This window comes from Diceros bicornis, chromosome 3, assembly GCF_020826845.1.
Source record: "Diceros bicornis minor isolate mBicDic1 chromosome 3, mDicBic1.mat.cur, whole genome shotgun sequence".
NCBI classification, from domain to species: Eukaryota; Metazoa; Chordata; class Mammalia; order Perissodactyla; family Rhinocerotidae; genus Diceros; species Diceros bicornis.
The window spans coordinates 12,305,482-12,318,298 of NC_080742.1; the positions used below are offsets into that span (position 1 = coordinate 12,305,482).

Consider the following 12,817-nt stretch of genomic DNA (forward strand, 5'->3'; position numbering starts at 1 on the left):
ACCTTAATAAAGAATTAAAGGTATCTATTGTGTTTTCTTCTTCCCAAATGAACAACTCATTAATTATGCAGGCATTTTTTTTCACTGCTCTGCTTCTTCTGAAAAAGACTTGAGGTGACTTACAAAGATGTATGGCATTGAACTTTATTTATAAGTGACAAAATCTGGTTGATACTAAAATAAAGGCAGAAAAATAATTGGAAACCAGGTGGGAGGGGAGTCCTCAGTATCTGTGTCAGGAAGTCCTGGAGTGAACTGCATGGAGCTTCCTAGCAGTCAATTTGAAGAAGAAACCCTACAATCCCACAGCCAAAAGTTAGTAGTCAGCTGATCAGAAGTACAGAGACCTGAGAGAAATTTTTCCTATGCCGTCTCAGAAAACGACAACTATGGGGTCAAACCCATTTCTGTTTGTTTGTTTGTTTGTTTTGAGGAAGATTAGCCCTGAGCTAATATCCGTTGCCAATCCTCCTCTTTTTGCTGAGGAAGACTGGCCCTACACTAACACCCGTGCCCCTCTTCCTCTACTTTATATGGGATGCCGCCACAGCATGGCTTGATAAGCAGTGCATAGGTCCGTGCCTGGGATCCGAACCTGCGAGCCCCAGGACCCCAAAGCGGAGCATGCAAACTTAACCATTATGCCACTGGGCTGCCCCCCTTTCTGTTTGTTTTAAATGTCTCGTTTGGGAACCCAAATCTGAGTCCCTTCAGCCCACATTTTCACCACTATGGCACACCCACCCCGGCCCTCATAGAATTTAGGGTGAAGCTGCACCCTGCCGACAGTCAAGGCCCCTCCCAGTGCTGCACTGTGGCTGTGGCAACCAGATACCATTTACTTTTCTGGGTTTGGCTTGGGGGAAGCACTGCTCATGAGGGCAGGGTTTCTGCTCTGTGGGGAGCTCGGCTTGCCATCCTGGTTTCTAGAACCCAGGCCTGCATCCTCAGCCTGCACTTGGCTGCTCAGCCCATCTTCTTCCTTGTTGGTGCTCCTCGGGAGCCCGGTCTCTTCCCCAGAGGCAGCTCCACTCCAAGCAGCTCCCAGGCGGCTGGACTCCTTCCATTTTGGCATTTGGGTTAAAGGATCTTTCCACTTTCTGGCTCCAGTTTTTGAGTTGAATTCATATATTGCCCCGGTAACCAGCGGAAAAAATACGCAATAACCATGTAAAAGAAGGAATTTAAATGATTCTCTCCTCCCCCATCTCTACCCTGCTCTATTCGCACCCCCAGGGCAAGAAGCATGCTAGAAGGTGTGAATAATTTAGATAGAAAGCAGGCTTGTGACTATCACAGTCTTCACCAGCCTACCCTTTCCATGAGCCATAGAGCTACACAGCTCCGACCACACACGCAGCAAATATCACACCTCTCTGGATAGAAAGGTTTAGGCGAGTCTTAAGGCCATCTCAGCTGCAAGATTAGAAGGCCACATAAATCTTGAACACCATGTGAGCTTCGGATAAATTAGGTTCGATTTCCAATGGAGTTACCCATTACATTCTGATTTGTTTGCTTTAAAAGACCCTTGAACCCCTGATATAAAAAGAGATTCACCAAGTAAGGACGAAAAGACTGATTTTTATTTACGTTAGGTTAGCAGAGACTTGTAGACACAGGCACACAAATCTGGCCCCAGTTGAGACGATGCAAGGGAACCATTTTTATCCCGTTGGAGCCCATGGATGCTAATTGATATGTTTGTTCACATTAGTCCAGTTGGCTCATTTCTTCTTTTTCCTTCTGTTAAACACAAAAACACAGGATAACAGCCTCGGTCCTTCCTGGTTTGGCCCCAGAAGATTGAGTTTCAGGCGAGCCCCTGCTCCTTCCATTTCCATGCGGCATGAGTGGCCTCTCAGCAGAGGATCCCAACAGCACTTATGCTAATGTGGGCACATTATGGTAACAAGTCCCTAATAATAGAGGGAAATTTAATTCTAGCAGCAGCAGCCTCTCCTGGAGAGGAGCCATCCTCCTTCAGAGGAGAACCGAGCCGTTTGCATGTGAGGGTGGCAGGGAGCCAGCACACTTGCCTCCTGAATTTGGTTTCCTTCCCTTTATTCACGTCTATAATTGAGCCTTTGTAAGCAGAGGGATGTGTGTAAAGGAGCTAAATTTGGAGCTGATTTCATGGGAGTGATGAGAGCCCTGGAGGCCAGCTCTACCTTATGTTCATCTTGCCGACCAAGAAGAAATTCTTGGCCCTGATCTAGGGAAAAAAGAAGCCAAGCTTGCCATTTCTCCCTCTCTCTCACTACCAACAGGATGGTGTCAGAAGCATTCAGAAAGGATGGGAGGCGGTTGAGTCCCAATGAGCAGGGAGAAAAACGTGGGTTGAACTCACCGATTCCCTGAATTGGTTCATGATTTAGGGAGGGAGGCTAGACAGAGGTGTAGTCCCTGAGAGGGAGCCTTTAGGTGGAAACTCTCTGAGGCCTCACCCAGGATCATGTGCTTGAGTGGCTGCAAGCAGCCTAGAAGAGTCAGCACTGTAGAGGCAACATAAACAAACGGATTGACAAACTGAGTTAAGAGCAGGAAATTGGACGAGATCCTCCCTGACTCCACCAGCCTGGAATATGGAAAACACCCTTATGGGTGGCATTGCCACCTAATTACCTGGATCTATGGTTTCTCCATCAAAGGCAGTGTTCATCTGGATTGTTTCCTAAGGAGAAGAAAGAGACAGCTTCAAGCTCAACCCTATACTCCCCTTCCCAGGCAAGGCCACCCATCTTCACAGCCCAAATTCCTCACCCAGCACCTTCTCAACATTTATTTATTCAATAGCCACTATGCTGGATGCTGGGGACACAACGTGAACAAGGCAGGAGTGGGTACTGCCCACACAAAGCTTGCAATCAAGTGGGAACCATTGACGAACAGGCGCTACAAAACAGTGCTAAGGGCTACGATGGGGAATACAGGATGCTATGGGGGCACAGGAGGGAGAGGGAGGAGGACATTTAATCCAGACCTGGGGAGTAGGAAAGCTTCCTGATAAATGATACCTACGCTGCATAGAAGGAAGAGCAGAAATGCCACACAACACTGGCTAAGAACTACATTGTGGGCTCTGTCAGACAGACATGCAAGGCAGGCACGGACGAGCACCCACAGGCTCCCACCCCTGGGCTCTGGCTGTGTCCCCTCACCTAGGGCAATGCAATATTGGCCTGCCTTATCTAAGCCCTGTGCTCTATATCTTTGTTTTCCCCTGATCCGTACTCTGTGCCACCCTCCAGGACCTGACTTCTGTCCCCATGGAAACACCCCCTTCCCTCCCACAGTGGCCTCCCATGGCGCCATTCTTTAGCAGCTGATGGGGACAGTGTTTGGAGTTTAGTGGGCTTTGCAACCCCCAGTTTGATCACATAAGACATCACCTACTCACTTGCCCACAGCTCCCCAACTCTGAAAAGAGAGGAAACGAAGACTATATGGGTTTCATCCACTTGATCAGCTCAGCAGCCATACTTTTTACGGTCATGGGGATTTATTTATTTAAGTGATTAATTTAATATTACACATTTCTAAGGCAGTCTCTGAGTGGCAACACCAAGGGTACTACTGCCTTAGACAATAAGACCGAGGAGACAACACATGGCCTCTCCCTCTGGTTATTAGATGGACGGGTACATATAAGTACTTAGGTGAAGGTCTCCAAGCAAACATTCCAGCACATTGGATTGTCCTCCTCGCTGTGCATATTATTCCTCAAACTTATGAGTCTTATTATCAGGGGGTGGGGAAGAGCTGCAGGGGGTCACTTTCACATCACTTCCCAGTGATGGATCAGGCAGATCAGGTTCAGTAAAAGGAAAACAAGGAGGTAAGATGGGGAGGTCACTCTCCAACTATCCTGTAACACTTTGCATTTGTGTAACTCTTATAACAATTTTCAAAATATTTCCCCATCTGTGATCTTGGGGCAAGTGTTCTCGCTCCCATTCCACAGATGAGGAATCTAAAGCTTAAGAGGCTGAGGGAGTCCACAAGGTCATGAGGCCAGGCAGGCAGAGCCAACCCTGGACCCAAGTAGTGTTCTTTCTCTATCACTTTTCTGCAGGGTTGAGGAAGAGCAGAGAAAAAAATAAATCCCATTGAAGGCTGAAGCACCAGTTCTGGTCTTTAAGCTCCTCTCCCTCAACTCACTTTCCTAGAGAGCTGGTGGAGATAATAAACACCACTATTCAATATTTATGAAATCCAGTTCTTCTGCAAATATATCAGCAGACACGTTTAGTGGAGGGAACAAATTCTATGAGGAGTTCGTCACACAGCAATCTGTTCCAGTGGCCAAATACCAGCATCTCTCTGAATGATAAACACCCTCATGAGGCGGTGGCAGGGCCTGCCTGGGAGGGGGACGGGAGCCCCCGATCACCCACACCCAAGCCAGGTGCCCGGGGCCAACCGTACTCACCAGCACAACTTCTCTCTCTGTATTCTTCCTTTCTGCAGGGAATAGAACAGGCAGAAGTTAAGCTTCTTGGACACTAAATTGACCTTAAAATTCTACCCGCACAATGAGATTTCTTAAACAGGCTTTGAAATCAGTATTGAAGACATGGCAAAGAATTTTCTGTCTGTAGACATGCTTGTTGACAGCTTTCCATCTTCTCAGAAAAATACATATACACACACACATATAGATATAATACACAAAATTTTTAAAAATTCTTTTACTTTTTCCAGCTTGTTTTTATTACTGGACCTAGGAAATTAGCTTTTAAATGGTTTTCTAGGTAAGAAAGCAAGATTGAATGGATACATTTGTTTATTATAACGTGGCAACGCTTTGCATCCATTCCTTGTGTGCTTTTTAAAAAGTAACTAAGGTGGGAGATAGTTTGTGAAACTCTCATTTATTTATTTATTTTGTGCATTTACTGGAGTAGCACTTTTTTTTGCTGTTGGTGGTGGTGGTGAGGAAGATTGGCCCTAAGCTAACATCTGTGCCAGTCTTCCTCTATTTTGTATGTAAGACACTGCAACAGCATGGCTTGATGAGCGGCGTAGGTCTGCACCCAGGATCTGACCCGCACACCCCGGGCCACGGAAGCGGAGCAAGCGAACCCAACCACAACACCTCTGGGCTGGCCCCACGAAACTCTCATTTATTAAACCATCTCATTTGATATGATCAATAACCATTATAATCAAATTTCTAACCCTGCTTAGACGTGCCTTGTGCATGACAGACACACACACCTGTGGATAGGACTGATTAAAGCTATCATTTTTTCAAAACATACTTTCCAATTCTTTGTCCTGTCTCTCCCCACAGCCTGGATTCTCCTTGAGGGAACAACTTTCGGCCAGGTGGTGACATCCCCTCAGGCTTGGAGTTGTTCAGCTGGCCCTTGCTCAATTCACCAACGTCCCTGAAGGCATTCAGCTCTCCCGGCCCATCTGATTGCACAGCCCCCTTTCCAACTAGCCTGACCTAAGTAACCCGTGAAAATGATCAAATCCATTACAATCTGAGAATAAAGTATCATTTGTTCTTTAAAAAGAGGCATCTGTCCAATACAGAGCATTAGCTGTCCTCAGGAGGGGTCACACCCCTCCATGTGGAGCAGAGAGTAGATAGCGTCTGTGTTTAACCCACGGAGAATTTTTCATTTCTGTCCCACTTGGCACAGAGCGGACCTCTACGTGCTCAAGCTGAGCTGATTGGAGGTGACTCTGGGTCAGGAACAGGCAAAACGAGAGATCTGATGGGCTAATGGCACCATCACCTGGCCCTTTCCTTTCTCAAGCTAATGTCTGACTGCTGTTTCATTCCATCTACGGATGATGCGGCTGAAAACCCACCAAGACAGGATTGCACCCTGATTCTTTGCCGAGCTGGAGTCCTTTTATATAGTAGAACAGAGCAAGCAAACAACAACAACAACATCAATAAACAAAGGGAGTAGGCACCATACCAACCTCCTTTCTTCACCCTACGGGGGGAGAAAAGGGATGGACAAGAATTAACCTGACAGTATGCTGCACTGTACACACGACAATACGGGGGCCTGTGGGCAGCTGAGTTCCTCGAGATTCAGGGGCTGATTAAAGATGGGGACTAAAGTGAAGGCTGGGATCCCCCCCTGCTCCAAACAGAGGAGCGCCCATATTGGTTTGGGACTAAGGAGGTTCTGGGAGTTTGATAAGTTTGAAAACTATTCCTTTATAGAACTTCAGGGAACACATTTCCTCTGACAACGCCTGGTGAGGGCATGACCACCCCAATCAGATGTCCTGCGAGTCTTCCTGGCCCATTTTTCTCCCCAGCAGCCAGCTGAGCAGAAGGCCTAGCTCACAGCAGAAGGATCGAGGGCTGGCAATTAAACCCTGGTTTCTTGTAACATGAAGAACTGGACTTGGACTCTAAGACCCCTCCCATGATAACCTGGGATTCTATAATTCTGTGACTCTAATTTTATTCTATTTTGCTACTGGACAAATGTTGACTGCCATATGGTACAAGTAATTTCCAGAGATCCCAGGTCTGAGTCTGAATTACTAGCTAGTTTTTCTTTTTTAAGTCAGCCATGTTGAAAACAATAAACATTTAGAATGTAAGTTAAAGCAAGCAGGTTCAAGGTGCGTATTTAACATTTAACCATAAATTGAATGGGAGTTGCGATGTCTATTGGATTACTTCCTTTAAGAACTTCTGCCCAAATCCCATTACCGAACACCACCCTCCTTACAAGCTTAAGCGCCACTCTTTTGGAGCCAAATTTTTTTTCAAATCAATTTGTGAGTAGTCCAAACAAAAATGCCTTTTTTAATTCCAGCAGATGCTCAAGGATTTCTCACCTTGCAGTCAAGGTTGCCAATAGCAACGAACTTCCCCAATAAATATGGCAAAAGGCAATACACATCTTTCTGCTAATGCCTTATGCTTTTACATAGTCTTTCATTCCTACATTTTAAATTATTTGACAGTACTAATCTTCAAAATACCTTTAAAAGGCAGACGAGTCTTATCACCCTTTCTTTTTGCCAGTGAGAAATTCCAAAACTGACATTCCAACACCCCAAGATGCTTGGGCACGGAGCTAAACTTGGAATCTAGAATCCTGAGCTCACTGGGACTCAGCCATGAAAAATAATGCAGCAAGATAAAAAACCTAGTGTATGAAGCATTTATTCTACGTCAAGAACAGTGATAAGTGCTCTCTTTGCATTTGCTCATTTAATTGTTTAGTTTTCAACTAAGGAAATTGAGATTCACAGAAGTTGTCATTTGCCCAAAGCCATATACCTAGAAAAGAGTAGAGCCAAGATTTGAATCCAGGCCTCATCTTCCTCCAAAGCCCAGGCTCATAACCATGATGCTCTCAGTGTAGGAGCTACTGAGACTCAAGAAACGGGCTCTGGGGGAAGCTTGTAACAATCCAGTGCTCTCTTCACTTCACTCTTGGACCTCACTTTAGCCAGTAAAGACACTCAGCAGAGTGTCACAATAAGAGGCTGATTAGTGAGCAGGTGACATTAGAAGGAAGAGGAAACAGGCCCACTTTTACAGCCCTTGAGAGAGAGGGATCCTGGCCACACGCAAAAGAACAATGATTATTTAGTCACACAAAAGCCCAATTGAGTCACTGGAGCCAAAAACTTAATTCCCTCATCAGTTTCTTGTGCTTGCTCTAATTCCATTCCCTCCTTTAAATATTCTACCTATAAAAGCACAGCATATTCTATCACTCCTCACACCAGGCTTTTTTCGGCAGCTTTTATCCAAGGCAAGGTCACCAAGACAGGGCAAGTGCCAGGGAGAACCTGGCCCAGCAGGTGATGAAGAGGCTCCACCAGGACCAACAGGAGCCGGGATTCCTTCCCCCACATCTCCTTTGCCTTCCTTCACCCCAGACACCCTCTCTACCCTGTAGAGAAATCCTGCTTCTCTATCTTTCCCTCTCCTGACATCACCAGAAACAGTGACCTAAAGGAAGTGGTGGAAAGGGCTCAGCCCACTGGCAACTTACAGAGGCTTCTAGTGTTTCCCAGTCTTGCAGGGACCGTGTCTATAAATGGCTTTGGCCACGAAGACGATCAGGGACACTAGAAGACCCAGAAGCAATATGGATCCCAGAGTGCTGACAAAAGGCACATACCATGCTGATGGAGCATAAACATTTTTCCTCAGGATCTGGTAGGTGACCCTGGGCTTGAATGACAGAGGGGGAGGGTGAGTGGAGAGTGGTTGCATTTTTGACATCATTACTCCCTCTTGGTGATGGGTATCTGCTCTTTGTTCTTGCTCTGTAAACTGAACATCTGTGTGCTCATAGTTCGTGCTGCCTCAACCCATCGCCTTATTTATAGTCTTTCCAAACATCCATTAAACGAAAACCCAGAAAATTCAGGGAACTGAAAAGCAACTCCAGGCCTAATTTCATCCTCTTTCTTCCCCTTCTCCAAAACTAAAAATTCCATTGGCTTTTTTCCCTGCCAGATTATGGTATAACCCAGGGGCTAATATAGCCATTGTCTCTCACTGGGAAGGCATGAGCCATGAAAGTTGTTTTTTTTAACACTTTGTAGGCTTTTCCGTGTTCACTCACTACAAGCTGCACTGCCAGATGAGTGGGCTGATAACACAGCGAAACCTCAAGTTCAGCATTTCTGCCTAGAGCAGGAGACAGATAACAAACAAGTCACGGAGATTTCAGGATTGGAGACGTCTCAGTTGGGTCATGTTGGAAGCCCCAGAAAGGTGGCAGTTCCTTACTTAGGGGAGCCTACTGGCTTCTACCACAACTAAAAGCCCTCAGGGTTGCCTTATGCCTCCATTCACTGAGGTAATACTGACTCAAGCACATGGGAGATGAACGTTAACTTGGTAAGACTCTGAGAAGCAGAGTTTGACCACCTTCCATAGGTAGCTTTCTAAGCTTCTGATTACTTTTCCTCTGGCATACTGCAAGTATGGGGCTGCTGACCAAGGGCACAGCTTTCACTAGGAGCAGGAGGAAAGAGGACAAAAGAGTCAGCACAAATATAAGCCATTCCCCCAAGGAGCAGGGAGAGATAACCCTGTTGTCAGATTCCAAGACTCTCCCTTCCTTCACCACTCTGATTCTATTATGGCACCTGCTTATTGTCTTCCTACCATTTACCACATCTTTAGCTATTTTATTAATTTGCATACTTGTTTGAAACCTGTCTCCCCTTCAAGATCAGTGGCTCTCAAACTTCAGCACACATCAGAATCCCCTGGAAGGCTTATTAAAAACACAGATTGCTGGGCCCTGCACCCAGAGTTTCTGATCTAGTAGGTCTGGGGATGTAGTTGGGGTTCTAGCATCCTTCCAGGGAGATTATGGTGATGATCATGGTTGGGTGAGGTATAACTTTAAGATTCTGGAGTGGGCCTGGGGATCTGCATTTCCAACAAATTTCCGGGTGATGCTGATGCTCTGGGGACCACTCTTTGAGAACCACTGACCTATACTATAAGTTCCATGAAAGCAGAGATCATTTTGGACTTGTTCACTAAAGTGATTGACATATTATAGGTATTAAATATTTGTAGATTGAATAAATGAATTTTTTGGAGTGGAGATGGGGAGTAGGGTACAGATTGGTACATGGTGACTCTTCAAAAGAAGTGGAGACGAGCACCTGGCAGCTACCTGCTTTCATGGACTTTGACTTGCAATGGCTCTTAAGAGCAAGCAGAGAAGAGGTTGTGAAGGTAGCAACTGGCCACGTGCCCACGAAAATTGGCTCCTGTGCCACAAGCACCATAGGTGGTGACTACCTGATCTATCAAAGCCCCTGCATCAATGCACACCCTCATTTACCAGAAGAGGAAGTTAATGGTTCTACAAATCCAAGGTCTCACCCAGATCTTTATCTACCACCCAGTGACTCCACTCCAGCCCATGGTTGCCATTCCTGGCAACATCCTAATATCTCAACTCTTTTTCAGTCCACCCCACATTTCTCCTGGGTCAAAGGGCTCCACCGACGTTAATCACAAGGGATGTAACTGGGGAGTCCAGGTTCCAAAGCCCTTACCCTGGGGGTTGTGGTGACAATCGTGGTTGGGTAAGGAATGACGCTAACATTCAGTGTCACAGTCCGTGTTTCAACAAGAGCCTCAGCTTTCTTCCTGCCGGACAGCAAGTTGTCATCAGTTAGGTAGACTACCAGTTTGTAGTCCCAGATCTCATCAAGCCCACCAGTGTAGTCAAAGCGAGTTGCAAGGAGCAGGCGTGTAACATTGGACCCAGCATTGGGAGAGAAGGTGAAATGACTGTTGATGTTGCCTAAATGAGATTTGATACAAGGATTTTGGGCAAAGGAAGAAAAGAGAGTGAGAAATAAAGGTTTAAGAGAAAACTGCACTCAGTCTTTTATGCAAACATCCACACTGCAGGTGTAGACTGTGTCTGAGGCACCAGGGCTATGATATCAGCCTTAACTGCACCAGAGATTTCATTAGTACAAAGAAACTCTTGCTCACAGGCTGCAACAAGGATGAGAGTAGAAAAGGACAACAGCACATCTGTCCCGGGAGAATGGCCGCCATCTTGCTGAGCATCAGGCAGAGTGATTTCATAATCCTGGCACAGCCTCTCTAGCCAATCCTTATCATCCAGCATTTATTTGGTAACAACATGTAACTCACCCTCAGACCAATGAGTGGGCAGCAAGAGGGTAGAGTGGGCCACATCCATAGCCATAGGCCAAGTTCATTCCACGCCTTCCGTGGAACCTGGCTGGTCACACTGGTAACAGACGTCCCTGGTCCCCCCAAAGGAAGGTGCCTCCTGGCTTTGCAGGGATTACAGTCCCAGATCTCCTCGAATCCATCCTCTCCTTCTCCCCCTGAGCCTGTTATGGTTCAAGGCTCACAGCTTAGGGAGGCCAGGGCAGAGAGGCTGCCCGTCCCAGCAGCCCTTGCTCATTCCTCCGGTGGCTCCAGACTCATTACCGACTGAAAACCAGTAAACGGAGCAGGAGATGATGCCATTTTTACTCCCTTAGCAGCGAAGCACTTCATAGAGGCCTGAGGGTTCTCAGCATGGATTATTTCCATCTTCTGCCACTGCAGTCTCTGCCCCTGGGTTTTGTGACACAGCCAGCTCAAGAGGCTTCCTACTGTTCGAGTTCCTGCTCTGCCAGGGCTCAGCAGGCAGCCAAGATGGATTTTCACTCTTTCACATGGAATTGCTCTGCTTGTTTGGGTTTAAATCTCTGGCCTCAGCACTTCATTAGATGAGCTATTTTGGTCTAATTTCCATTGAGGGTGCTCTTTTTTTCCCCCCACAATGGTATATTTTTAAAGAGAGAAAATGAATGGAGCAGAAGAGAATTCCTGAGGACACGTTTCAAAATGCACTTAATCTATTTAATCTATTATTATCCAGAGAGAGGACTGGGAGTCCCTGCCCCCACCACAAGCTTTCAGGAAAAGAGGTGGTTGAGCAGTTGGACTAAAAAAAATTTTAACTACACTAATGTGATTCATGAATTATACGACAGTCTGGGAGTTTGGGGGGAGTCATTATCAACGGGACTCCCCCTTCCTTGGGCCTCTGGGCAGGCTTGTATGGGACTCTGGAAAGAGCTGGGTGAGGAGAAGCGGAAGACAAGAGGCCTGGGAGGCACGGGACCGTTAGACTCCTCACTCCAGCTCTCCTCATTCAAAATACGCCCACCACACACTGTGCCCCACTCAGGATGTGAGCACAGATCCGCCCCATCCTCTCTAAACAGCTGCTAAGGCCTCCAGCACCAAGAGCCAGGCCAAGACTGTGGATATCAAATTCTGTACCTGGGCCGATGGGGTACCGAAAAGACCTGGGGCTGGAATCAAGGTCGGTACACGTCAGCTTGAAATTCTGAATATTTGTGCCAACTTTCAGATCCACTGGGATGGCCAGGAAATAAGAGTTTGGGGTACAAATTGGCTTTTCATCATTTTTTTCAAGGACGTTCACAGTAACCTAGAGCAGCAAGACGACAACCCGTGTTAACAGCTAAAACTTAACCAGTATTCACTGTATGCCAGCACCAGGCTGTGTGCTTTTTATGGAAGAGCTCATTTACCCTCACCTGAGATAGATAATAACATGACTGTTCCCATTTCACAGGTGAGGAAGCTGAGGCTTAGAGAGATTAGATCGTTGACCCAAGGCCATTCACCTGGTGAGTCGCAGAGCTGGGATTTCAACTCAGGTCTGTCCTACTCCAAGTCCTATGCTACCAACTTCTGTACTCTGTGTGTACACGTGTGGGTGTGTGTGCACATGCGTGTGTATTACATAAGTATACATTCACATACCCCACACACCTGCACCTAGACGCATGGGCTCATGCCCAGATGATGCTGAGTTGTTTTTCCAGTAATGATTATGGATTTATGGTGACCCCCCCATACTTCCTTGCTTGCTGTCCTTGTGAATTGGAAGTTCCGTCTTTAACTTTGGAATATACAGCAATGGTTCTCAACCTTGCCTCTACTTTCTCAGGCCCACTCCAGACCAAATGAATCGGACTCGCTGGAGGGTGGGGCCCAGGCACTTTTTTTATGTTCCCAGCTGATTCTAATACGCAGCCAGGGTTGAGAACCACTGGGATGGGAGTCCACCTGGCTCAGCCGGGATTTCATCTGTAACCTAGGCCATTAGCCCTGCATGAAGCTGGTGGCGCTAACCTGCCACAGGCAGCGGTAGCCTCTTCTCTTTCATCGTGCCTTTTATACCTGTTGAATTGGAATCCGGACAGGGACGCCTGCCAGCACAGAATCATAGAATGGCAGCCCTGAAAGGGACTTACATGATCATCACCCTTTTTA

The 12,817-nt window shown here is 46.6% G+C and overlaps 1 protein-coding gene across 1 annotated transcript in view; it reads right to left on the minus strand.

Moving 5' to 3' along the window:
• Positions 1 to 838: 838 nt before the first annotated feature.
• The window catches only part of CDHR3 (cadherin related family member 3), a 58,144-nt gene continuing 46,165 nt past the window's right edge, over positions 839 to 12,817 (minus strand). Inside the window, 7 exon segments of the mRNA XM_058568468.1 lie at positions 839 to 1,145; positions 2,628 to 2,674; positions 4,433 to 4,464; positions 5,944 to 5,957; positions 7,995 to 8,176; positions 10,033 to 10,283; positions 11,795 to 11,966. Coding sequence (XP_058424451.1) covers positions 839 to 1,145; positions 2,628 to 2,674; positions 4,433 to 4,464; positions 5,944 to 5,957; positions 7,995 to 8,176; positions 10,033 to 10,283; positions 11,795 to 11,966 — 1,005 coding nt within the window.